Below are 25,573 nucleotides of genomic sequence, written 5' to 3'. Positions count from 1 at the left end.
GATTAGCTGAGTAAATGCTGTGAGATTACCTGCTGTAAGTCACCTGGTCTCATGTTTCCCCTGTTTGTTGTTGCTCCTCGTGTTCAGGAAAGTTCTCTTCAGATGTAGTCAGATCTGCAGCCACATCACAACACTCCTCCCATCGGTTCCCTCTGTCCTCGATCGCTCTGCTCAGCTTCCATCCGAGACGCACATCAGGGCTGGCACACAAGCGATAACCAAAGAGCAGAAAGGAGCCATAAACCTGCAAGAGAAACAACAGGAAAAGATTAGATTATCACTTCATTGTCATCATTTCCTTTAGTACACAATTTGTGTATTAACCTGATATAAAAAAAAATCCAATCTAGATATTGATATTTTAAAAATCGGCCTTTTCACCATAGATAATATGGATAATAGCATCACTTAACGGGCACACACACACACACACACACACACACACACACACACACACACAGACACACACACACACACACACACACACACACACACACACACACACACAGACAGACACACACACAGACACACACACACACACACACACACACACACACACACAGACACACACACACACACACACACACACAGACACACACACACACACACACACACACACACACACACACACACGACACACACACACACACACACTAACACACACACACAGACACACACACACCTACACACACACACACACACACACACACACACACACAGACACACACATACACACACACACACACACACACGCACACACACACACACACACACACACACACACACACGTGTGAAATTGTTGCTGATTGACTAGTCTGGATCTATGGAAGTACATTTCCAGGATAATTGCCTGACACCTTCCTCTACATTAGTCCTGTAGGGTAACATTACAGCTTGTTACTAACTGCTGCTGAACATTAGTCCTGTAGGGTAACATTACAGCTTGTTACTAACTGCTGCTGAACATTAGTCCTGTAGGGTAACATTACAGCTTGTTACTAACTGCTGCTGAACATTAGTCCTGTAGGGTAACATTACAGCTTGTTACTAACTGCTGCTGAACATTAGTCCTGTAGGGTAACATTACAGCTTGTTACTAACTGCTGCTGAACATTAGTCCTGTAGGGTAACATTACAGCTTGTCCATGGCTGCTGGTTACAGAGTTCTCGCTTAATACTGGACATATTCCGTGTTCCAACCAGTCACTTAGACACCAATGCATTGGAAAATAGGGTCCATGATGAAAACTAAACTGTTACCCTTTTAAGATGGGAGTTCAGATATTATTCTGTAATGAGGTCAAAAATGAACACTGCATTTAACCCCCTGTTGTCCTATCCTGTTGTTTCTATATCAGAAAATGTGGGTTTCTTTCAAACAAAGTGTCAAAGTAATACAAATATAACGTGGATGGTTTCGTAAAATAAATTATCAGTTCACTAATTTCATTGATTTGGGGTGTTTTATTCAATGTTATGGCATTTTGAAGAAGGAAAATATTATACTAGAACATTGAAAAAATTGACAAAATGTCTAAAAAAAAGATTGTGTGTGTGTGTGTGTGTGTGTGTGTGTGTGTGTGTGTGTGTGTGTGTCTAAAAAAAAGATTTAAAGAAGTGGGAAAAGAAGCACCGTCAGACACCACCCACCAAGAGTCTGGGTCTGTCCCAGGTTTCTTCCTAAAAGGGAGTTTTTCCTCACCACTGTCGCACTGAATGCTTGCTCTTGGGGGAATTACTGGAATTGTTGGGTCTTTGTAAATGATAGAGTGTGGTCTAGACCTCCTCTATCTGTAAAGTGTCTTGAGATAACTGCTGTTATGATTTGATACTATAAATTATTTGAATTGAATTGTCCCCCCCGACAAAAACATTGGAAAAAGTGATAAACGTCGGGAAAAGTTACATTTTGACCCAGAAAAACAAAGAGTTGCAGGTCGACAGGAAGACAACACGGGGGTTTAAAAACTTAGATTTCATTCACAGATCAATGACCAGGCTGAATAAATCAGACTTTTCTTCATCAAAAGATGCAACTTCATGGTTTATTTTTTGTGAAAATGCTTGAGTAGCAAAAACACAGAACCGAATCAGCACTTGTGGTTTGAAATGTGCCGTGTCAGGAACACGTTGGTTAATGTTCAGACGGTCCGAGCTGCAGACTGTCAGTCGATGCCAACTGCACTGCAGAGATGGAGAACAGATGTATACATCTGGCTTGTGGAAGTTTCTGCACCTACATCGCAGTCATCGCCGTTTTCATCCTGTTTGGCAGCAACTTCGAATGCACCTGCCGACAACAAGTCTTTGACTGCAACGTGTACCTGGCTCTGCCAGTTGTTATAGTTTTCCTGTTGATTCTGTGGTCAGACAGGTCGTTTCAGAACGTCTGCAGACTCCTGTGCAGAGGTGTGCCCGGCGGCACACACACCCACCCCTGCAGTTTTTGGGGTTCTTTCTTCTATCCCTTTATCAAGGCAGCGTTCATCGGCCTGCTGTGGCTTGTTGTGGTTTTAATCGACGGAGACTGGTACATCTGCTGTCAGAACAATCACTCTGAACAACAGAGACAGTTGGCCTGCAAAGCCGTGGGGAGGATCACTGAAGAGGAACGAGAAACCATCGCTGAACTGAGGAACAAGTCCAGGGTGAGCCGTTCATGTAGTTGTTTAAAGGGCTGAGTATCACTTCAACTGTCAATCATTTTCCCATTTGAACATTTTGAATTTCTCTAAAAATAAATATTATAAAAAATATATTTAAATGTTGTCTGAATGAGTTTAGCCTGTGTGTGTCCATGCGTGTCTGTGTGTGTGTGTGTGTGTGTGTGTGTGTGTGTGTGTGTGTGTGTGTGTGTGTGTGTGTGTGTGTGTGTGTGTGTGTGTGTGTGTGTGTGTGTGTGTGTGTGTGTGTGTGTGTGTGTGTGTGTGTGTGTGTGTGTGTGTGTCTGTCTGTCTGTCTGTCTGTCTGTGTGTGTGTGTGTGTGTGTGTGTGTGTGTGTGTGTGTGTGTGTGTGTGTGTGTGTGTGTGTGTGTGTGTGTGTGTGTGTGTGTGTGTGTGTGTGTGTGTGTGTGTGTGTGTGTGTGTGTGTGTGTGTGTGTGTGTGTGTGTGTGTCTGTGTGTCTGTCTGTCTGTCTGTCTGTGTGTGTGTGTGTGTGTGTGTGTGTGTGTGTGTGTGTGTGTGTGTGTGTGTGTGTGTGTGTGTGTGTGTCTGTCTGTCTGTCTGTGTGTGTGTGTGTGTGTGTGTGTGTGTGTGTGCCCGTTAAGTGATGCTATTATCCATATTATCTATGGTGAAAAGGCCGATTTTTAAAATATCAATATCTAGATTGGATTTTTTTTGATATCAGGTTAATACACAAATTGTGTACTAAAGGAAATGATGACAATGAAGTGATAATCTAATCTTTTACTGTTGTTTCTCTTGCAGGTTTATGGCTCCTTTCTGCTCTTGGTTATCGTTTGTGTGCCAGCCCTGATGGCGTCTCTCGGATGGAAGCTGAGCAGAGCGATCGAGGACAGAGGGAACCGATGGGAGGAGTGTTGTGATGTGGCTGCAGATCTGACTACATCTGAAGAGAACTTTCCTGAACACGAGGAGCAACAACAAACAGGGGAAACATGAGACCAGGTGACTTACAGCAGGTAATCTCACAGCATTTACTCAGCTAATCAGTGTTGTAGTCAAGACCAAGACCTGACAACACGCAGCAGCAGGTTATTTAAACAGAATCAGGGGTTCACTCTGCCTTTTTGTTACCACGAGGTTACAGTCACGTGTCTGCTGATTGGCTATCACCTGGGACACAGTATACGAGAGACATGCCCCCCAAACCAGAGAAAACAGAACTCCAAGCCATTGCATACCATTCAGAGGAAACGTGCCCTTCAACTGGAGCTGCATCTCATGTCGCTTCAATTGCGTCCTCGACTCCTTTACTTGTCTTAAATAATAAAGAAATAAATGAATCATGTTCTTTGACTTTAATATGAATCAGCAGATGACGGCTCTGCTGGAGACTATAAAACAGCTTCATCATCAAAACAAGAAAACCATTTCATGCCGTGGTTTTACATGTCTTTGTCATTTTTTTTAGACATTTGTGACATTTTTCTTCTGAGGTTTTTAATCATTTTTTCCAACATATTTGTCATTTTTTCCTATTATCTTTAACTTTTCTTTACTCATTTTGACTGCCGATCCTCAAACAAAGCTTCTAAACTTATTCATTATTATTCACCTTTTGGCAAGATTTCAGCTGTTTATGTCGCTTTATGTTCCTTTTTGTCACTTTTGTTTTACTTTTTTGACTTTTTGGACTGCTGGCCCCATCTTCAGAACATGTCATTTTTTGTTCCTTTTTTTTGGGGGTAATTTTTTGAACACTTTACCACATTTTGTATCGTTTTTATCCCCAACATATTTGGCCTTTTTCTCACAGATATAGCCTACAGCATATGTACCAGACCATCTTCATTCTCCCATCTTAACGTGTGTGAAATCTTATTCATCATCTTTCCTCTTCTCTGAGATTTAGCAGACTGTAGTTTCTCCAGAGGACACTAGAGGGCGACCTTTACTCTTAAATATTATTACATAACCTCCAGTTCTCTACAGGATTTACACTCTGGAGACTTTAAAATGTTTGTAAAGTGTTCTTTCCATTATTTTTTCCAGCATTGTCTTCATTTAATTCTTACATTTTTAAATTGTTTCCATTAAACTCCCAGATCTTTAAATATAGACAACAGATCATGGAGATGAAACGTCTCAATGATCAGTTTCTACAACTTTTACTTTGACCTGAGTACATGTTATTCACATTTTAAAAGTAATGGAGTATTTCTCATGTTGCTGTATTGATACTGTTACTCAAACAGAAGATTTAAGGGCTTCTAACCTCACCTGCCGTCTTCTTTTTCTTCTTTTTCAGAGCGTGAAACCTCCACGAGAACCAGAACAAGACTAAACGCTGATTATGTTTGACAGATGTCACGTCTGAGCCCAAAGAATCAAATCCAGCTGTTTACTGGCTCACATGTATGTATGAGGATTAGGGATGCACCGATACAGACGCCAGTATCGGTCTGATGCCGTGCGCATGTACTCGTACTTGTAATCATAAAGTTACTCCGATACTACCACACCTGATACCTCCTCATAGGGAAGGCAGCTTTATTTATATAGCACATTTCAGCAACAAGGTAATTAAAAGTGCTTTAAATAAAACATTAAAGAACAGTTAAAAACAATACAAATATTAAAAACATAAAATATAAAATACGAGAATAAAAGTTACAGTGCAGTATAAGAAATTAGCAAAAGGAAAGGTCTTCAGCCTTGATTTAAAAGAACTGAGAGTTGCAGCAGACCTGCAGTTTTCTGGGAGTTTGTTCCAGATATGTGGAGCATAAAAACTGAACACTGCTTCCCCCTGTTTAGTTCTGACTCTGGGGACAACAAGTAGACCTGTCCCAGACCACCTGAGAGGTCTGGGGGGTTTATAGTGTAGCAGACCTGTCCCAGACAACCTGAGAGGTCTGGGTGGGTCATAGTGTAGCAGACCTGTCCCAGACGACCTGAGAGGTCTGGGTGGGTTATAGTGTAGCAGACCTGTCCCAGACCACCTGAGAGGTCTGGGTGGGTCATAGTGCAGCAGACCTGTCCCAGACCACCTGAGAGGTCTGGGTGGGTCATAGTGCAGCAGACCTGTCCCAGACAACCTGAGAGGTCTGGGTGGTTCATAGTGTAGTAGACCTGTCCCAGACCACCTGAGAGGTCTGGGGGGTTTATAGTGTAGCAGACCTGTCCCAGACCACCTGAGAGGTCTGGGTGGGTCATAGTGTAGCAGACCTGTCCCAGACCACCTGAGAGGTCTGGGTGGGTCATAGTGTAGCAGACCTGTCCCAGACCACCTGAGAGGTCTGGGTGGGTCATAGTGTAGCAGACCTGTCCCAGACCACCTGAGAGGTCTGGGTGGGTCATAGTGTAGCAGACCTGTCCCAGACCACCTGAGAGGTCTGGGTGGGTTCATAGTGTAGCAGACCTGTCCCAGACCACCTGAGAGGTCTGGGTGGGTCATAGTGTAGCAGACCTGTCCCAGACCACCTGAGAGGTCTGGGTGGGTCATAGTGTAGCAGACCTGTCCCAGACCACCTGAGAGGTCTGGGTGGGTCATAGTGTAGCAGACCTGTCCCAGACCACCTGAGAGGTCTGGGTGGGTCATAGTGTAGCAGACCTGTCCCAGACCACCTGAGAGGTCTGGGTGGGTCATAGTGTAGCAGACCTGTCCCAGACCACCTGAGAGGTCTGGGTGGGTTCATAGTGTAGCAGACCTGTCCCAGACCACCTGAGAGGTCTGGGTGGGTCATAGTGTAGCAGACCTGTCCCAGACCACCTGAGAGGTCTGGGTGGTTCATACTGTAGCAGACCTGTCCCAGACCACCTGAGAGGTCTGGGGGGTTCAGATTGTAGCAGACCTGTCCCAGACCACCTGAGAGGTCTGGGTGGGTCATAGTGTAGCAGACCTGTCCCAGACGACCTGAGAGGTCTGGGTGGTTCATAGTGTAGCAGACCTGTCCCAGACCACCTGAGAGGTCTGGGTGGGTCATAGTGTAGCAGACCTGTCCCAGACAACCTGAGAGGTCTGGGTGGTTCATAGTGTAGCAGACCTGTCCAGACGACCTGAGAGGTCTGGGTGGGTCATAGTGTAGCAGACCTGTCCCAGACCACCTGAGAGGTCTGGGGGGTTCATAGTGTAGCAGATCAGAAATGTATTTTGGCCCTAAACCATTTAGTGATTCATAAACCAGCAAAAGTATTTTGAAATCAACTCTTTGAGGCACAGGAAGCCAGTGTAAAGACTTCAGAACTGGAGTGATGTGATCCAGTCACTTGGTCTTAGAGAGGACTCGAGCAGCAGCGTTCTGAATCAGCTGCAGCTGTCTGATTGATTTTTTAGGGAGACCTGTGAAGACACCGTTACAGTAGTCAAGTCTACTGAAGATAAAAGCATGGACAAGTTTTTCCAGATCCTGCTGAGACAGAAGTCCTTTAACCCTTGATATATTCTTGAGGTGGTAATAAGCTGACTTTGTTATTGTCTTAATGTGGCTGTTGAAATTCAGGTCTGAGTTCATGTCTACACCAAGATTTCTGGCTGTCTGTCGTCAACGTTAATTTCTCGGAAGAAGAGAAGCAATGTCAGCTGTTTGGAGATTTTTTACTGGAAAAATAACAGAGGCTCTCATGATTGTACTTGATGTGGTTTTCCTGTTTTATTTTGTCAATTCATTTCCTGTGTGTTACGGTTTCCCTGTTATTTGTTCATTGTTACATGTTCTTTCTGTGTTCTCTGTTTTGTTTCCTAGTTCCATCTTTGTATGTTTTGTGCTTCAGTTTCCTGTTTTATTTTGTAGTCTCTCTGTTTCTCTGCGTCATGTCTTCTTTGACTTCCTGCCTTGTGTGTTTCCCCCCCTCTGTGATTGTCTTCTCCGCCCTGATGTGTTTCACCTGTTCATCTTCCCTCATGTCACCTGTCTCTTGTTACCTGGTGGATTTAGTCTCGTTGTCGTTCCCTGCTTCTCTCCCCCGTGTAGGTTTGTTCTTAGAGTTTCTGGGTTTTCCTTTTGCCAGTTTCAACCTGCTTGCTTCAAGACACAATCTCAGTGCACTGGAGCCGAGGTATGAGATTCCCATGGAGCCGTCGCCACATCACAGAAACATTTCCAAAGCTGAATAATTATAATAATAATAATAATAATAATAATTGTATTTATATAGCACTTTTCAAGCATTAATAACAAAGTGCTTTCCAGATTAAAAGATTGGAATAGGAATCAGAAACCTACTTAAGCCCCCCCAATGACATTAAAAATTAGAACAAGCAGCACTTCATAAAACAGTAAAAGTGCAAAATATGTCAATAACAGAAACATGTATGTGAATGCATCTAAAAGCACTAACATTATCATACAAATCAAGCGTAATTTAAATACGTAATGACAGTAAAATTCAAATAAAACCACAAAAAAGTTGCAAAAAGAGGAAATATGTAGTGTTGTGAGAATGGAAGGGAAGACATAGTTAAGTGTAAGCCATCTTGTAAAAGTGAGTTTTAAGGAGGCGTTTAAAAGCTGTGGAGTCAGCTGATCTCACACTGAGATGAAGGCTGTTCCAAAGCCAAAGGGGGGGGCGTAACAGAAAACACACTGTCACCCTTTCAGCCTGGTTGGTGGAACATCTATAAGATTATGATCAGCTGATCGTAGGGGCCTGGTGGGGCTATAAGGGGTTAAAAGCTCTTTAATGTGATCTGGAGCCAGCCCATGGGTGGCCTTGTATGTAATTAATAACACTTTAAAATGTTTTCTGAACTTAACGGGCAACAGTGCAGTGATGCTAAGATTGAAGTGACATGACTCTGACTTTGTGATAAAGCACATCAGCAGCCTGTCAAAATTAAACATGAAGAAAGACATATTTCAGTCTGTTCCGTCTACATGAGGTCTCTCTACGTGGCGCTGTTTTAACAACTACTGTGCTACTTTAACTTTGTGCTTTTTTTACTAACAAGCTAAAACGAAAGCTGTCGGTCTGTAGTCGAACTGTTAATAGTTTGCCACGAGTCTTTAAATTAGGACATCATCTTGTGAACTTAGCTGCTGGGTAAACAATCCCTCCTCTCCGCTGGAGCCCTAAATCCACATGGCTACTTCATATGTCCGTGAATGACGTCATCAGACTTTGTGTTCAGTGTTCTTTCTAAACGTGACTCAGTATTTTGAATGATATGATTTATTTTATTGACACTTGCTCAGTGAAATGTCCGGCCCCTGGGCACTGAGCTTTGAACAGAACAACAACAATATCAGAGCTGTGTGTCTGAAAACACCCCCAGACCACAGAGGGATCATTACAGTAAGTACTAATATGGGTACTCGGTATCGGCGAGTACCCAAATGTAAGTATTGGAACTTGGTTTTTTAAAAAAGCGATATCGGTGCATCCCTAGAAATGATCATTTAGATTTGCTTAGTTTAAAAAGTTCTGTTTTCTGTTTTGAGTCTTCATGAAAAAAAACAATCATGCAGAACAATGTAATTGTTCTTTGTTTTGTAATTCTTAAATCAGCATTTAATGTACGCAATGTTTAATAAGGAATCATCCGTTTCATTTTGTTTCCAAACAATATTCCAAAAGTGTTCTCTTGTAATCACAGAATAGTATCATGTTTTACTGAAACATAAATCCTTCATCTCTCTGATTATTACTGCTGTTCTGTCAAATAATAAAGTACATTTAAGTAGTAATATCACTGTTAGTGATGTTTTCAGCTACTCATTTCACATCTTACAGACTTTATACTTTAGCATTTCCGTGCAACAGTAAATCTCTGCTGTTGGTATTTTAGTTTTCTTTTACAATTTGTGTACGAGGATTTCTCTGAACCAAGTCCTAGTCATTTCATAGATGAGAGGTATATTATTGTGGTTTTGGTAATTGAACCAACAGGCTGGTAGCTTCAGTGAGAAACTAAAAGCTGTGCACACAGTGTGCACTGCAGAGCTGGAGGAGCTGTCCCCTGCAGAATAGAAAGTATTCAGCTCACAACGCTGGCATGAAACGACCACAAGCACGTGTGGTTTCTCTTTCTCAGGCCGACTCTTTCCTTCTTGAGCTGCGTCTCTCATCAGTAGCCTGTTTGCATCCTGTCACTGCAGCGCTGCTCACCTTCATGTCTCTGCTTCACAGTTTTATTATTCACTGAAAGAAAACAAAGAAAACACTGAAGCTCTTCTGAAAAATGAGTTGTGGAGGGAAATGTTGTCATGCATTTATTATGATCTAAGCATTCATTTTCACTATGTAATTATTAGAACATAAAAAACTAAGAGTGCCTTCCATTTGTATTCAGAAGTCGGAACATGGCCGCTCCGTGCATCAACAACAGTGAAAGCTGTAGTAACCATAGAAATAAAATGGATAGAAAAAAACATTTCCATTCAAATCAACGTAGCAGAATGGTCAGAGTAGCAGCCATTTTTATGTGTACCATTGCCGTGTAAACGTATAAACTTCCGATAATTAGCCGACTTCCGGCAAGGTGCGGAGCTGAGGTTTTACAATAACTGATGGACAAACGAGCAGCGGAGTAGTAACGGCCGTTAAATGAGTTAACGTCATGCTTCATCCATACAAAGCAAGTTGCTATCGCCACAAGTGGCAGCTTTATTCGGCTCGTTTTCTGTGAACGATGTGGGGAGGGGGTAAAGTTAAGGCGGAGTTAGAAAGATAACATTTGCCAACTAACACTGACTGGATGGCTGGCTGACTTTGTCGTGCTTTTATGCTGCATCAGTTACAGAGAATGAGCTAGGTCTAACGTTAGCGGTCCGCTGACCCACTGCTGCTGGGTCTAACGTTAGCGGTCCGCTGACCCACTGCTGCTGGGTCTAACGTTAGCGGTCCGCTGACCCACTGCTGCTGGGTCTAACGTTAGCGGTCCGCTGACCCACTGCTGCTGGGTCTAACGTTAGCGGTCCACTGACCCACTGCTGCTGGGTCTAACGTTAGCGGTCCGCTGACCTACTGCTGCTGGGTCTAACGTTAGCGGTCCGCTGACCCACTGCTGCTGGGTCTAACGTTAGCGGTCCGCTGGGTCTAACATTAGCGGTCCACTGACCCACTGCTGCTGGGTCTAACGTTAGCGGTCCGCTGACCCACTGCTGCTGGGTCTAATGTTAGCGGTCCGCTGACCCACTGCTGCTGGGTCTAACGTTAGCGGTCCACTGACCTACTGCCGCTGGGTCTAACGTTAGCAGTCGGCTGACCCACTGCTGCTGGGTCTAACGTTAGCGGCCTGCAGACCCACTGCTGCTGGGTCTAACATTAGCGGTCTGCTGACCCACTGCTGCTGGGTCTAACATTAGCGGCCTGCAGACCCACTTTCGCTGGGTCTAACGCTAGCAGTCCGCCCACCCACTGCCGCTGGGTCTAACGTTAGCAGTCCGCCCACCCACTGCCGCTGGGTCTAACGTTAGCAGTCCGCCCACCCACTCTCCCTGCAACTCCGAGAACATCTCCCGAGCTGGGTCTGGTGGCTCTTCTCCCAGCGAGCTGCGACAGTTTACGGCCCCACTGAAACATATTGTCACTATGACATCTAACAACAATCACCATTTTGTTGTGTACCAATCAAATGACCACGGGAAACAGTTTTGTATTTGTATTTATTATAAGGATCCCCATTAGCTGACGCCTAGACGACCAGCTAGTCTTCCTGGGGTCCAACAATGGCCTTTCTATCCATTTTATCTCTATGGTAGTAACATACAGTTTATTAGCACTTCTGTCTTATTTGTGTCTCACTAAATCAGTCGTACACACAGTCCTGTCCAACTTCTATCTGTGGACATGTTGCTACTCTGTGTGCACAAAAAAACAGCGTAATGCGTTGCTATCAACTGTTCTAATCATTTATTTCACATGTAATCGTATCTTTAAAACACAGTGTCAGAAGGTATAATGATCATATGTAGGCTGCATGAAATGGAGAACCCCAAATAAGCTACTAAAAGCTTTTCAGAGGGGGCCCGATAACAATAATCATACAACAGAGAATATTTAGACACTAAAAACTTAATTTACAATCAACAAAACACAGACACATACCACAAAATACAGACGATCCCAGTTCAAATATAACATTTAAGAAATATTATGTTATAAGCAATTTTTCCTTCAGACTTTTCTTGAAGATATATAGCCTACACATAATGGAACTGTGTATAGGCTCTGACTTAGAGGTTAATCTCTAAATCAGGCTCTGACTTTAGAGGTTAACCTCTAAATCAGGCTCTAATCTCTAACTCAGGCTCTGATTTAGAGGTTAATCTCTAAATCAGGCTCTGACTTAGAGGTTTATCTCGTATGGACGAGATAAACTTAGGTTTTGGCCAACAATGGTCGGAAAAAAAACAAAAACTTCTGCCTTGTCTTTCAGGGCTTCCGTAGATTTGCTTCATTCATTTTTTTATATACTGTATCTCTATTTAAAAAATGCTGAAGAGCCACAATCACTCCCCAAATGTGAACGTTGTATTGCATTTGTATTCACAGGGGTAAAAGATCAGAGACAGAAGCAGGAAATACTAGCACAAGAAACAAAAGGTTCCAAAGCCTTCAAATGAAAACCTGAAGGCAAAACAAACACCCAACATTTGAAATCTTACTTGAGTACTTGCAGATCTAATACCATGTAGCGGCTTTCTTGCATAAACAGGAAAAGCATGGTTTCATGTTAGTATATCTAGAGGTAGCAAGCAAACCCTGAGCAGATTCAGACTTTGCAGCAAAGATGAAGAACTTCCTGCCAAAGTTCGCTCTCAAAAAACTCAGCACCTACGTCGCAGTGATTGTGATTTTTGTTCACAATGTTGTGCTCGACAAAGATTTGAAGTGCTCGTGCAAACGACAAGCTCTTCACTGCAATTACTACATGATTATGCCGTTCTTTATTATATTTGTTTTACAACTCTGGACGGACAGAACATTTCTGAGAACCTGGAAGTATACCTGTGCCTGTACACGTATGTGTACAAATGACTGCAAGAACGACTTTAAAAAACGTTGCAAACTGTTAAGCATTTTAGTTTATCACATTGTCAAGGCCGTGTTGGTAGGTCTGCTGTGGGTTACCTCTGTGTACATCGATGGAGACTGGTATGTTTGCTGTCAGAATGATCATTCTGAACAACAGGCACAGGTAGCCTGCAAAGACAAAGACAAGCTGACAGCTGAGGAAAAGGCGATCATTGCTCAACTGAAAAACCATTCAATGGTGAGTTTGTTTTGCTTTCTACACATCATGTCAGTCTGTAATTGTAAATTTCTTTTATTCATCTGAGTTTATTATCTTGTGTTCTTTGGATGATACTTTTAAGATGATGTGATCATATAAAGCAGTTATATTGGGGAAATGGGAATGGGGGGTAAAATTGTTCTAAATCCAGAACACAACAAATGTTGAGGATGACTTATTTTCACTCCTGCCGTCTAAAGTGAGGCAGAAACTGTCCAATGTTTCTGTTTTTAAGTCCCATTACATAGGTAGGGTTGCTGCATTGATTTGCTGCTCCATTCAGAGAGACTGAGGGGAAATGACACAAAATTGAAGTTATTTTAAAAACCTCAAAGATTCAGGGCTTTAGAGGAAACATTTCGCACAGCTTTGGCTTCATGTCTCGCCCATAGTTCCCCTTAATAGTCAGTGGAATGCCCCAAATTAATATTCATCCACACCGACATCATGTGCTGAGAGGAAAATAAAAAAAAAGACTTTCACTCGATATGAAGTTGTAGTTCTTGTTAAAGAGGAACAACTGTTTGGAGGGCACAGTGCGGCCATTACTAATGCCAAAACAGCTGTAGATTGACATGTTGCAGATGCATTTAATGCAACAGCCCCAGAATATTAAAAATAAATGGTCAAATATTAAAGTTAATGCAAAAAAAGGGGTCCATCGCTACACAGAGAAAGTGTTTTTGCCAAGGGATGCCAGAGCTGACCCTCCTTGAAGTGGCACCGGCACGGTGTGGTTTCTCTGAGTGGTCCTCTCTGTAACGCCCAAAACAGCACAGAGATCCAACAAGACAGCTCAAGGCAGTCGGAACCGGCTCTAAGCCCACTCATCCTTGTTTGCCAACAAGTCTTCTTGCTGTCTGTCTCCATTTGCCACAACAGTGCAAAACCAACCAATGTGCGTCATTAAGCACGGCATGCCTTTTTATACCCATCAATTTGATTTTATCTTAAAAGCTGATGGAATTATTAATGTGTCGGAATTAATCTATTAATCAAATGCGCAAGAGCATGTAATTAATTAAACTTTATTTCTATTGCACCTGGTTAAAACATGCTTCAGACCTACAATAAAAACAAACATTTAAAACAAAAATAAAACTCTCTAAAGCCTTAAAAATAAACACTGTATAAAATACTGATACTGTATATGATGATCATATTAAAACCATGTGCTCCGCCAGACGGAAAATGGCTTAAGTTAAGTTAGTTAGTTAATTCTTTATATTATTAATGAGAGGCAATATTTTGATGTATTTTACACAATGGTCTCAGTTTCACGAGTTTCATCCATCTGCTGTCGGTGTCGCCGTTTCTCATTTCACCTGTTTCGGTGCGTACGCCGGGGTCAGAGTGTCTGTGGAGGAACGCACATTTTCCCATCAAGTTTGCTTTTTAGAAATCCTAATTCTTGTGTAGAGAGCGACGTACGCATTCTTTTGAACTCCACACTTATAAATGAGGCCCCAGGATTAATCAAGATGGAGTCTATATGAGAAGCTCTTGTTATGAATCTGTTAAATAGTTTCTAAAGGTCTTTCAGAGAAAACTCTTGATATTAAAGTTCCAGAATAGGGTTTTATTGCAACTACAGCTGTTTCTCAGCTTCCGTGGTGATAATATAACCATCTTTGTTCCCTTTTTTTTCAGGTTATCGGCATGTCTCTGCTCTTTTGTACCCTGTTACTGGCTTCCTTGATATCATTATTTGGACAGATGACATGCTGTAAGGACTCAAGTTGTTGCGACAGAACTAGTCTGTACTACAAAGTGATTTTGGATGAGGAGGAAAATGTGCTGAAAGAGATTTTGACAAAAGCGGCAAAAGAAAAGTTGACTGACGCAGTCAAGTTGAAAATGGATGAACCCGAGTGGCAAAAATGTTTTGATGTTGCTAAAGAACTGATTGAACAACCCACTGCACCTACATTTCCAGAAGCAGCCAGAAACCAGGTAAAGAACCAACATCTGTTAACTCTGTGTCTTTCTTTGTCATTTTATTTTAATTATTAGCAGCTTTATGAGTCCACCACTTTGTTCCAGACTGAAATCTCTGTTGGATGGATTGTGACTAAATGTGGTTCATCATTTATGTTCCCCTCAGGATGAACATTGATGAACTGGCGTATTTAGAAAAGAACAGAGAAAGGATTATATGAAAACAACTTCATGTCTTCCAAACTCACTGTATGGAACTTTTTGCAGGAGCACATTCCTCTTGAACAACGGAGATCAGAGGTTCGGAGGCCAGAGGAACCAGAGGATCGTAGGCCAGAGGATCGTAGGCCAGAGGATCAGCAGCTAGAGGTAAATCCATTTAACCATCACCAAACTGTAGTCTGTGTAACCCTTATCAGATCAGTTTTCCACATTGACTGTCCAGATTTATACATCTTATTGTATACTTATTTTTCCAAATTAAAGTAAAAGAAATTTCCACTACTTCAACTACCACCAAACAAATGGTGTTTTCTTCAAACAGACGTCTCGTCTTTTAATGGAGGCGAAGCAGGAGAGAAGGGAGGAGAATCCTGATTCATCCGACGCTCGCTCATAAAGATTTTATGATCATTTTTTTTACCCAACACAACATACTGGAAAGAAATGTTGTATTGAGCTCAGCAGTTTTTTACCTAATCATTTAAACAGGGGCAATCTTTGGTTTGTTCTGCTAGATCTAAGTGCTTCATTTGATAACATTGACCTTTCTCTTTTACTGGTACGTCTCGCAGACTGCGTTGGCCTCTCCAGTTCAGTTATAAGTGGTTTTATTCCTACTTACAAGAGAGATATTTTAGTGCGGCTATCGGTAACTCAAACCATCCTCTGTGGGCATAAAGTGAGTATCTATCCATATGCTGATGACACTCAATTGTACCTCTCTTTTAACCAAAAGGACCTTTATCAAATTAATTCAGATTAGAAGGGAGGGAGAGAGGGAGAGGAAGAAAGAGAGGCCGTGGGTGTCAAGGAGGACCACGGCAACTGGTTCTACCACAATCTAAGGAAATCTGCAAGGAAAGCAGGAGGGGAATAAGCTAAGTGTTGAATATAAGAATATTATTAGTATGCTTTTACAGGGCCTTGGCCTGAATTCACGGTTATCTTTCTATGGCATAACTTTTTTTCTATTGATTATTTTAGATTTTATTTTACTTATTGTGTATCCCTTGCTTAATGCTGTATAACTTTTACATTGTTTTATGATGCTTCGTCTGCCATTTTATTTGTGTGGTTAAGCAAATGTAACCAAAAAGTGCTATATGAATAAAGTTTATTATATCGTTAAACTATAGCTCAATTTTAAAAAACAAAAATTATTCAGCTTTTTGTCAAAAACGCCACAAAGCCATATTTTTTTCTTTCCACCAAAACGAACTTCATCTTTCTCGGTCACATTCAGGAAGTTATTACTTCAACTGACTATGTTTACCATCAACACTACTAAAAGAAATTCCCAAATCTTTGCTCTGAGGGGCTTCATACTGACATTAAGAGGAAAACATGACTCACCTTGTTGATCCTTAAGATTCCTTTAGTGGTGTGAAATGTAAAGTAAAAAAAAAAAAAACAACAGGCTGCTCCCTGTGCACTTTGAGAAGTATATTATTGTGGTTTTGGTAATTGAACCAACAGGCTGGTAGCTTCAGTGAGAAACTAAAAGCTGTGCACACAGTGTGCACTGCAGAGCTGGAGGAGCTGTCCTCTGCAGAATAGAAAGTATTCAGCTCACAACGCTGGCATGAAACGACCACAAGCACGTGTGGTTTCTCTTTCTCAGGCCGACTCTTTCCTTCTTGAGCTGCGTCTCTCATCAGTAGCCTGTTTGCATCCTGTCACTGCAGCGCTGCTCACCTTCATGTCTCTACTTCACAGTTTTACAATTCAATGAAACAAAACAAAGAAAACATTGAAGCTGTTCTGAAATGAATTTCCGTGGGAATCATTTAATTTCTCTCTAATTTTCACTATAAAATGACAAACAGCCTATTTTGGTAAAAGTATCAACCTATCAGACGCGTAACTATCGGTAAGCAGGGTATGCAGTGCTTACGGGCCCGGACCAATAAGGGGCCGTGTGACTGGAAGATATTGATTGACAGCCGGGGCCCCCTATCACATTTTCATTACTCGCGACAATCCCAGCAGTCGCACTCCACGTGCACTCTGACAGCCAGTGAACAAGCAGGAGTGAGAACGGGTCAAATTGATTTCCTTGTTTCTGATATGAAAACGAGACTGTGTACGAGACACGTGTGTGACTCGAACATCTCACATTTACCAACAAAGCGTACAGTGAAAGACCGTGCAAAACATTACACCGTCCTGCCAACCTGTATACATTTTAACATCAATGTACGCTGTTTTTTTCACTATAAAGTCGCTGAAAGCTGCTGCTGTTTCCTGTCGGCTCTCTGCAATGGGCGGGGCTGCTGAGTTCCCCCCACATCTGACGCGCACACACACACAAACACACACAATCACACATGATGGATGCAGGAAAAACCACGGATGAGACGTACAGGATGACCTATATTGAGGAGAGCTACGCTCGTTATTGTAAGTGCAATGATAAGTTAAAGTCCAATAAGTCCTTTATTAAACCGTATGAATGTATGTCCCAGGCCAGGTTAGGAAATTAACTAACAATGTAAAGATCAACAAGCCACTGACACATATGTTCATATTTGATAGATTTGATTTCAATAAATTATTACTTTTTGTCTTAAATCCACCGGCCATTTTCATATTATACTAACATTTGCAGCACCCTGAGCCTTTTTGGTAAGGTTACTAGGAAAACTCAGCCCAGAGTAATGAATTAATAATAATTATTATTATTCTCCCCAAAACACGTTTCCTTTTTGAAGAACTACAGGCTACACAACTTTTATCGCAATTTCTTACAAAAGCTCCCGCGAAATCAGGCATTTTGGGCCGCAATAATCTCAAAAACAGGCAGCGAAATCCTGGAGGGACTGCCCCTGTGTGTTTTTTCATGTCTTATGGTGCATTCACCAGTGTTTTTTTGGTGTTGTGGTACGCGTAGGCTACTCCTGATTGTCAGTCATCTCATCTCTTATATGCTGTGTCTCTATGATCCTGTCCTGTCCTATTGATGGTAGCCGACTCGTGGACATTGCGCCGTCATCACGTTCTGTAGTAGGGGGGCCCGCCTTGATAATCCTGCTTAGGGGCCCGGTGTTGGTTCGTTACGCCACTGCAGCCTATTAATAAATACTGTTGACAATTACAACTGGCTCATTTCAGGCCATCGACTTTAGAGATTAGATGTCTATACTAGGAAATGGGGGCAGTAGCTAAGCTTTCTGGAGGGCTCCTAGGAAGCTTTGTGCTGGGGAGAGATGTGTATGATGGGCTTATGGTGTTGTTATTTATACATATGTTTATTTGGTTTATTTTGTTACTTTGTTGTGTTTGCTTGAATGTTGTAGTTACTTTGTCATCTTATCTGGGTTTTTTTGTCTGGGTACAGTGGCGGATCTAGAAAATTTTACATGGGGTGGCAAAGGGGGGGCAAGAGGTCTTGGCAGGGTGGCATGGTTAGATGGTACGAGGGAATCCCTATATGTTGAATGGCTTTAACAAAACTAACACAAAAACTTTTAAACTACGGTAGTTATTGTTTAAACATGCCCTTACACACTACAAGTGATTTAAATTCACAACATGCATAAGCCCAGTGTTCAAACAAAACAAAACTGTGCTTCTTTTAAAAAGTAAAAGTATAAAAAGCAAAATACAATAATTGTGTCCAAGATGCAGTGGACTACAAGTGTAAAACAGCAGACAATACTCAAGTACTTATTATAATTACAGTCCACAAATGACTCATCTTTTTTAGGAAAGCTTAAGGCGACGGTTGTTGTACTCATCTTCCTCCTCCTGATCACTCCCTGCCACTGTCCCTCTCTCTGAATCGGGAGTCTCCTCTTCATCCCTTCATCTTCTTTTCCTCGTCTTCTCTTTGTCTTCTCTTTGACTTCTCTTTGTCTTCTCTTTGACTTCTCTTTGTCTTCTCTTTGACTTCTCTTTGTCTTCTCTTTGACTTTTGGCTAGCGTAATAGACACGCTGTTGTTAATGCTCACTCAAATGTAATTTTAAGGTAAACGTGTTTAAACTTCACCTGGGGAAACTGACTTCACCTTCAGAGGCTCGGGGGGGGCAGCTCAGTTGCTCTAGCCGGGTTGCAGGGCCACCACACCGCAGCAGACTCGCTGTGTGCGAGCCAGACTGAGCGAATGCCGCGTAGCTAAGTATTTGAGGTGCAGGGCTAAGAATACATTTAAAATTAAAAATGTAATTCTTCACGTTTGGTAAATGCATTGTTTAGTTCAATATTTTCAGAAGCTTGTGGACATAGTGTTGGTTTGTTTTCACAAGTACAGTTTTTGGATCACCAAAGTTAGGGAGGGCAGCTGGGGGGGCAAGGCTCTAGAGTGGGGGGCACTAGCCCCCCCTTGCCCCCCTGTAGATCCGCCCCTGTCTGGGTAAGTGGTAAAGACAAAGGGGGGGTAAGGGGTGTGAGTTATATATATTGTTTAAAAAAATTTATAAAAATGGTTAATCTTTTTTTAATTTGCACTGAACAAGTCGTCTTATTTGTCACAATCGTGATTTTAATTCTCAAAGTTGGTGTAACGTTGTGGTGTTACGAGTGCAATTGCGCAACAAGAGGTCGTGACTGCAGTTTGCGGGTGACACGGGAATCAATTGTCATTCCCATCCCATCCCGAGCCCATGAAAATACTCCCGTCCAGGGACGTCACTAGGATTGAAAGACAGGGGGGCTTAGCCCCCAGGGTATTTATAACTTGTGTTTGCAAAATCTTTGCGCTCACATCTTTCGTTACTGTATTAGAGCGACACTTATGTCAACCACCAGTCAAGAAACCAAGATGTTACCAAGTAAAAAGTGACAGACATATCCTCTTCTTCCATTTCTACTCTGTCCCTTCTGTCTTATCCTTTAAGATAAAAAAAATGCTAATTCATTGACTTCAAAATGCAAATTGGTCACATGAAACAACATCCAAAATGTCCAAAAACAGACAGACAGAGGCCAGACAGCTAATACGTTGGTAAGTTAAACAAATATGACAAATAGCAGTACAAGAAAAAGAAGAAAATGGGCATCACTGCATACTTTATCATGTAAGATATTAATACAGATCCTATTTAAAGTTGCTACTGTCTAAATACAATAACCTGATGGTGGAAGGAATAAAAGATTTGGAGTAATGATTACTGTATATACTGTATGTAGGATTGCTTTCATTTTATTTTCACGTGTATCTGTGGGCATGTGCTCATCTTTAAACTACAGCCTATGTAGATGTTTAGCCTTTAGGCAACATCTACATATTTATTTAATTAATGCAGAAAGTTAAGTTGGTTAGAATATAGCTAGCATATATAATAAATATAATGACATTATTTAGTTTAGGCTATGCATAGTGCCTAGACCTGCCAACAAATGCTTATTGTTAGAAGAAAACCAAACAATCCTTAGACCTGTAGACCACTACTGACCTCAGTCAGAACCAACTGCCCTGCTAATCTCCTGCTTCTCTTTCTCTCTGCTGACATATCTTCCAATGTCCATCTGCTCAATGAATTGAAGGATACAGCGGTACAATAGCATTAACAGGGACCTATGACATTTAGTTTTCACTGACAACAACATTGTATGGGGATTGATATTGTTTTAGAATAGGCCTACTATAGAGATAGGCTATATTATTGGCAATGAATAAAGACTTGTGATTAGCTTGCTAAGTTAACTATTTCTTGTATTTCCCTCGTTCACTGTAGCTAGACTTTAGTTTTCCATAGCAAACCAAAATATCCCCTTTCCTTTACCTCCAGAAAACGTAGCTAAAGGTAAGCAGGTCATTAAAAACAACTTTCAATTTCACTCTGTATCACTACATGTAATCAGTCTTCCTGTCACCATTAGCGTATCGGTGTGTTTATGTGTGGGGGGGGGGAGGATGCATAGCGAGTTCAGACCAAAGAGTAGCGACGACACAAGATGAATCCCCCAGTTACTTGCAACGCTCCAGTTACAACGCTCTGAAAGCTGCCGGTTGACACCAATGCAACGAGACGCTGCGGTGCATCATCTTGATAGTACAACGACTCTCTGTACTTCTGTCTAACTTCCAACTTTTCGGCTATTTTTTGTATCATTTGTTGTGTCTAAATATGAATGAGGATAAATCGAATTGTTATTGTTGTTCTTATAATTATTTAGGGGGTCTTAGGAACATTTTGGGGTAGCTTCAGCCCCCCTAAAATAGGCCTAACGACGTCCCTGGTCTCTACCTCTGGAAGTAGAGATGAAGCAGGCGGTGCAGCGTGAGGAAGCTGGTCTCTACCTCTGGAAGTAGCTTCAGTGTTGAGCCCCCCCATCTGATGTTCACCTGGGACAGATTGTCTTTTTAAAAACATGTGGCCTCCACCATGACCTTCATAGTTTAAAGAAGAGAAGAAGAAAAACAGTGCTTAGTTGTCAAATGCAGTATGAAAATACTAGGGTTGGGTATCACCAATGATTCCTAAATGTATTCAGATTCACAAGGTTCTGATTGGATCACATTTCTGAAATATCAGTTCCAACACCAGTTTATTTAGTTTGGATATAAAAGAGATTCAAGAAGGACATTTAATGTGATCATATTTAAACTGTATTGACTAGTAGACGTCTTCCCTTTCTCATGAACCAATCAGCTGGCCCTTCATCCAGCCCATAATAACCTACCTGTAACGTTGCTGCTGCTGCTGTTTCTCTGTCTCCTCTTCTGTTTGGAAGCAGCTCCACATCATCTGTCCTCTGATATGAAAACAGTGAGTTATGATCATATTGAGTGGAACATTAAACTAGCAGCCAGAGAGTCTGTTTATCAGACATTGCTGCAACTCCTTTTCATAACACACACAATGTTCTCCATTAAATATTCAGCTGACGGTCTGAAGTTACCTAGCAACAGTTTATGTTACCGTTAGCTCAGTCGGCGTTAGCCTAACATCAACAGTAGACAGAAAATATGATTGATGAGCTCATTTACTGAATCAACCAGCTCACGTCTCCTTTCTTTTCTTTCTTTTCATCCACAACATTAAAGTCTTCTGCTGCTGCTGGCCTTTCACTTTGATTTTGACCAAGTGCTGCAGACCGAGATACCTGCTCACTGGAACTTTCTATCCTTCTGTCAACTATTTTAGAGTGCACGCCATGTTCCTGGGCGCGGGCGAGCGCGTCCACACAGGCACGCTCTCCGTGACCGTCAAACAATATTAACAAACCACTTTGAAAGTAGTGAAAGACGGGATTTACATGTACATGTACAAAAGCTATTGCAATATGACCAAAATAATGATAACTTGCTTTTATCTTGAGCACAAGTGACTCGAGAAATGAACCAAAGCGACTGAGAACAACTGTTAATGAGTTGAGCTGCTCTACAATGTGTCCCTATCTTCCCCTGGTTGAGAATCACTGCCCCGGGATAATGCAGAGAGGGAGAGCGCCCTCTGCTGGCAAGATCTGTGCTAACATCCTAGAGACACACCTGATAACAGAATACAGGTAAGAGACAGGAATACCACCATCACACATCCTAGAGACACACCTGATAACAGAATACAGGTAAGAGACAGGAATAAGACCATCACACATCCTAGAGACACACCTGATAACAGAATACAGGTAAGAGACAGGAATACCACCATCACACATCCTAGAGACACACCTGATAACAGAATACAGGTAAGAGACAGGAATACCACCATCACACATCCTGGAGACACACCTGATAACAGAATACAGGTAAGAGACAGGAATACCACCATCACACATCCTAGAGACACACCTGATAACAGAATACAGGTAAGAGACAGGAATACCACCATCACACATCCTAGAGACACAGCTGATAACAGAATACAGGTAAGAGACTAAGTCATCATGTGTTTGACGCTTCATGTCTGAAATGGAGCACAGCGTAAATTCTGTCAGGAAGACTTCTGAACTTATTCACTTCCTCTGTCTTCTAACTGATGCTGATGGTTACTGGGTCCTCCTCCGGCAGCACTGCCGTCGGCCCTCGGTTTGGTCTTCGGGCTCCTCACACCACCATCAGTGTCCAGACTCGATCGGGGATTATCTTTGGGATTTCTACCCAAAATATCCCCTATAAAAAACATCATTTCATAACAATGGAGTCTAATCTCCAAAGATATTTCATATAATGCATATATCAATAAATCTTTGCATATCTGCAACAAAGTCTCTCTTGATTGAATTAAAGAATGTTTCTGTCTCTTCTTGTTCAATGCAAGAACTCAACTAATAGAAACAGAAAATGCTGAGTCATGCTGCTAACCACCAACTCATGTTTTACATAGTTAAGTTAATAAAAGAAAAGATTCAAACTCTTTTTGTTAGTTCATCATTTTCACAACTTTATTACATTTATGGTTAAGGACAAAACAATTTGTAGGTCGATGTTTAAAGGTTGCATCTCTAATAAGGTGACAGAACAACAATCATACATATAATTACTTCATAATATTACTCTCACATGAAGAGAGATAGTTAGTCTGATGAAAACAGATTTTAAACATTCAACACTAAAGATAATTTATATTTTAAACAAATTAAATAATGTTAAAACATCTCCACCACACCCTGAAAAACATCAAATATCAGAAATCAGTCAAACATGTCGGTTATATTTGCCCACAGACCATAAATCAGATAAATACTAACGTCTTGTTTTATTCTAACAACAGTCTAAAGCCCAAATATATTAAGTTTATGATCAAATATCACAAAGAAAAGCATCAAATCTTCATGTTTGAGAAGCTGTGAATATATTTAGTATTTCTGTTATAACTAAAAGTATTAATTGATTAAAACAGTTGGAATAATCCAGAGGTCATCAACCGTGACTATCAACTGAGACATCTTTGCCCCCCCCCCCCAAAATAGAAATCTGTCTGGAGCCACAAAACATATTAGAGCTTTATAATAAATAATTAATAAACATGATATCATGACTTTGCGTAAAATACACGCCACTTTCTAAAGCCACGAGGCTACGTGTTATCGCGAGGCTACGTGTTATCGCGAGGCTACGTGTTATCGCGAGGCTAAGTGTTATCGCGAGGCTACGTGTTATCGCGAGGCTAAGTGTTATCGCGAGGTGTTATCGCGAGGCTACGTGTTATCGCGAGGCTAAGTGTTATCGCGAGGTGTTATCGCGAGGTGTTATCGCGAGGCTACGTGTTATCGCGAGGCTACGTGTTATCGCGAGGCTACGTGTTATCGCGAGGCTAAGTGTTATCGCGAGGCTACGTGTTATCGCGAGGCTAAGTGTTATCGCGAGGCTACGTGTTATCGCGAGGCAACGTGTTATCGCGAGGCTACGTGTTATCGCGAGGCTACGGTTGGGTTTAGGAAACGCCACACGCGTCAATTCACACGCTATCTCAAGGTAATGTAAGTCAATGGAGGCCAAACGGCGTTGATAAACACGCTAAAAACAGAGGATGCGTCTTGATAACCAATAATGGCGTACCATTTGGCTGTCATACATACACCACTTCATGAGATCAGTCTGTTGATCTTCATGATGAAGGTACCAGTCTATTGAAGTCTACATTATTCTATCATCATCACTCATAGGTCTAAATAAGCAACCCGTCCTCATTCCAAACTCGTAAAATAAGGACGTTTGTCTGATGCGACGAAAAAGGCGTCTTTCAGCATGTTTGTGTAACGCACCGGGGAGAGCAGCAGTTAGAGAGGATTTAGAGAGGAGGATGTAAGGACGTTGGTTGGGGGGGTGGCTGGGTCAAACACAGGACACGTGTTTGACCCATCCACCCATCCACAGCACGCTTGCTGTAGTTGTTTTTTTCTTTACAACAATAATAAATGAAAACTAAACTATTCATTACATATAAGTTATTGTCACTAAAGAGAACAATGGATGAATCAGCTGATTGTTGCAGCTCTATTCTGCTCCGTCACATCTTTGAGGAAAGAAACAGACTTTTCTCTGATAAAACAGATGCAGCTCAACATTACAGCTCATCCCTCTTCCTCCTCCTCTTGTTTGTCTTCTTGTCTTCCTTGTGGAAGACTTTTCCATCTGCCTGCTTCCTCCAGCTCAGTTTGATGTTGTCGTCCAGCCCCTGGTCCCTCAGCTTCTGTTGGAGCTGAGACACAAAACTTATCTTATCGCATTTGTTTTTTCATAAAGGTAAAACAGTATAAAACATGATGTACCTGCTTCAACATGGCCTCCATCACAGCAGGGTCGTTCAGATCCAGATTGTTCTTGCTCTCAAACTTCATTTTCACCACTTTCTTTGACACCACTTTGTAAAAATCAAACAAACGTCATGAGTTCAAACATGTCTGTCTGGATAATAATCAGCATCCTGTTCATTCCTCATCATCAGTTTAAACAATAGATTCAACTCTAACTTATCATCTGCAGCTGATCACCACTGCATGCTAACTGTACTAACTATTCCATGGAAATGATCCACATCATGATGTTCACATTTACTCTCCACAACTTGATCTTTTCTCTTGTTTTTTGTGTTATTCTCATGTGATGCTAAAGTAAACCTGAATCTAAATGTAAAAGCTGTTTGAATCCCGGGTTAGCAC

General features: G+C 41.7%; 3 protein-coding genes and 1 long non-coding RNA gene across 5 annotated transcripts in view; 2 read left to right on the top strand and 2 right to left on the bottom strand.

Moving 5' to 3' along the window:
• The first annotated feature begins 1,929 nt into the window (after window positions 1-1,929).
• Window positions 1,930-5,836, top strand: LOC144513185 (uncharacterized). Of its 2 annotated transcripts, none has more exons than XM_078244177.1 (3): window positions 1,930-2,648; window positions 3,431-3,631; window positions 4,935-5,836. In XM_078244177.1, exons 1-2 carry the CDS (start codon window positions 2,193-2,195, stop codon window positions 3,623-3,625), a joined length of 651 nt encoding a protein of 216 aa, XP_078100303.1. In that variant the 5' UTR covers window positions 1,930-2,192; the 3' UTR covers window positions 3,626-3,631; window positions 4,935-5,836. The 2 variants fall into 2 exon arrangements, with proteins under 2 accessions (XP_078100303.1, XP_078100302.1); XM_078244176.1 differs by having other exon boundaries at window positions 1,936-2,648; window positions 3,431-3,645; window positions 4,935-5,832.
• A 1,732-nt stretch (window positions 5,837-7,568) lies between these two features.
• LOC144513180 (uncharacterized) lies at window positions 7,569-17,189 on the bottom strand. The gene is made up of 2 exons (XR_013501086.1): window positions 16,377-17,189; window positions 7,569-9,766 (listed from the first exon to the last, which is right to left on the bottom strand). It is a non-coding gene; the product is annotated as an uncharacterized LOC144513180 (long non-coding RNA).
• Window positions 12,171-16,153, top strand: LOC144513179 (uncharacterized). The gene is made up of 4 exons (XM_078244170.1): window positions 12,171-12,842; window positions 14,514-14,816; window positions 15,069-15,170; window positions 15,346-16,153. Exons 1-4 carry the CDS (start codon window positions 12,360-12,362, stop codon window positions 15,418-15,420), a joined length of 963 nt encoding a protein of 320 aa, XP_078100296.1. The 5' UTR covers window positions 12,171-12,359; the 3' UTR covers window positions 15,421-16,153.
• A 7,618-nt stretch (window positions 17,190-24,807) lies between the features above and the next one.
• The window catches only part of LOC144513188 (lymphocyte antigen 75-like), a 3,198-nt gene continuing 2,432 nt past the window's right edge, over window positions 24,808-25,573 (bottom strand). Inside the window, exons 4-5 of the mRNA XM_078244180.1 lie at window positions 25,184-25,275; window positions 24,808-25,113 (exon numbers count right to left, since the gene is read on the bottom strand). Of these exons, the coding sequence (XP_078100306.1) occupies window positions 24,979-25,113; window positions 25,184-25,275 (227 nt within the window). The 3' untranslated portion in view covers window positions 24,808-24,978. The remainder of the gene's footprint in view (window positions 25,114-25,183; window positions 25,276-25,573) is intronic.

Source organism: Sander vitreus, unplaced genomic scaffold, assembly GCF_031162955.1.
Source record: "Sander vitreus isolate 19-12246 unplaced genomic scaffold, sanVit1 R1_20, whole genome shotgun sequence".
Lineage (NCBI taxonomy): Eukaryota > Metazoa > Chordata > Actinopteri > Perciformes > Percidae > Sander > Sander vitreus.
This window is presented reverse-complemented; position numbering and strand designations above follow the sequence as displayed.

Excerpts from the sequence above, each read along its gene's own strand:
- LOC144513185 (XM_078244177.1), top strand. The coding sequence starts at position 2,193 with ATGGAGAACAGATGTATACATCTGGCTTGTGGAAGTTTCTGCACCTAC. Across the intron at positions 2,649-3,430 it reads AACTGAGGAACAAGTCCAGG|GTTTATGGCTCCTTTCTGCT; the intron begins GTGAGCCGTTCA and ends TTTCTCTTGCAG.
- LOC144513179 (XM_078244170.1), top strand. The coding sequence starts at position 12,360 with ATGAAGAACTTCCTGCCAAAGTTCGCTCTCAAAAAACTCAGCACCTAC. Across the intron at positions 12,843-14,513 it reads AACTGAAAAACCATTCAATG|GTTATCGGCATGTCTCTGCT; the intron begins GTGAGTTTGTTT and ends CTTTTTTTTCAG. Across the intron at positions 15,171-15,345 it reads CAGAGGATCAGCAGCTAGAG|ACGTCTCGTCTTTTAATGGA; the intron begins GTAAATCCATTT and ends TTCTTCAAACAG.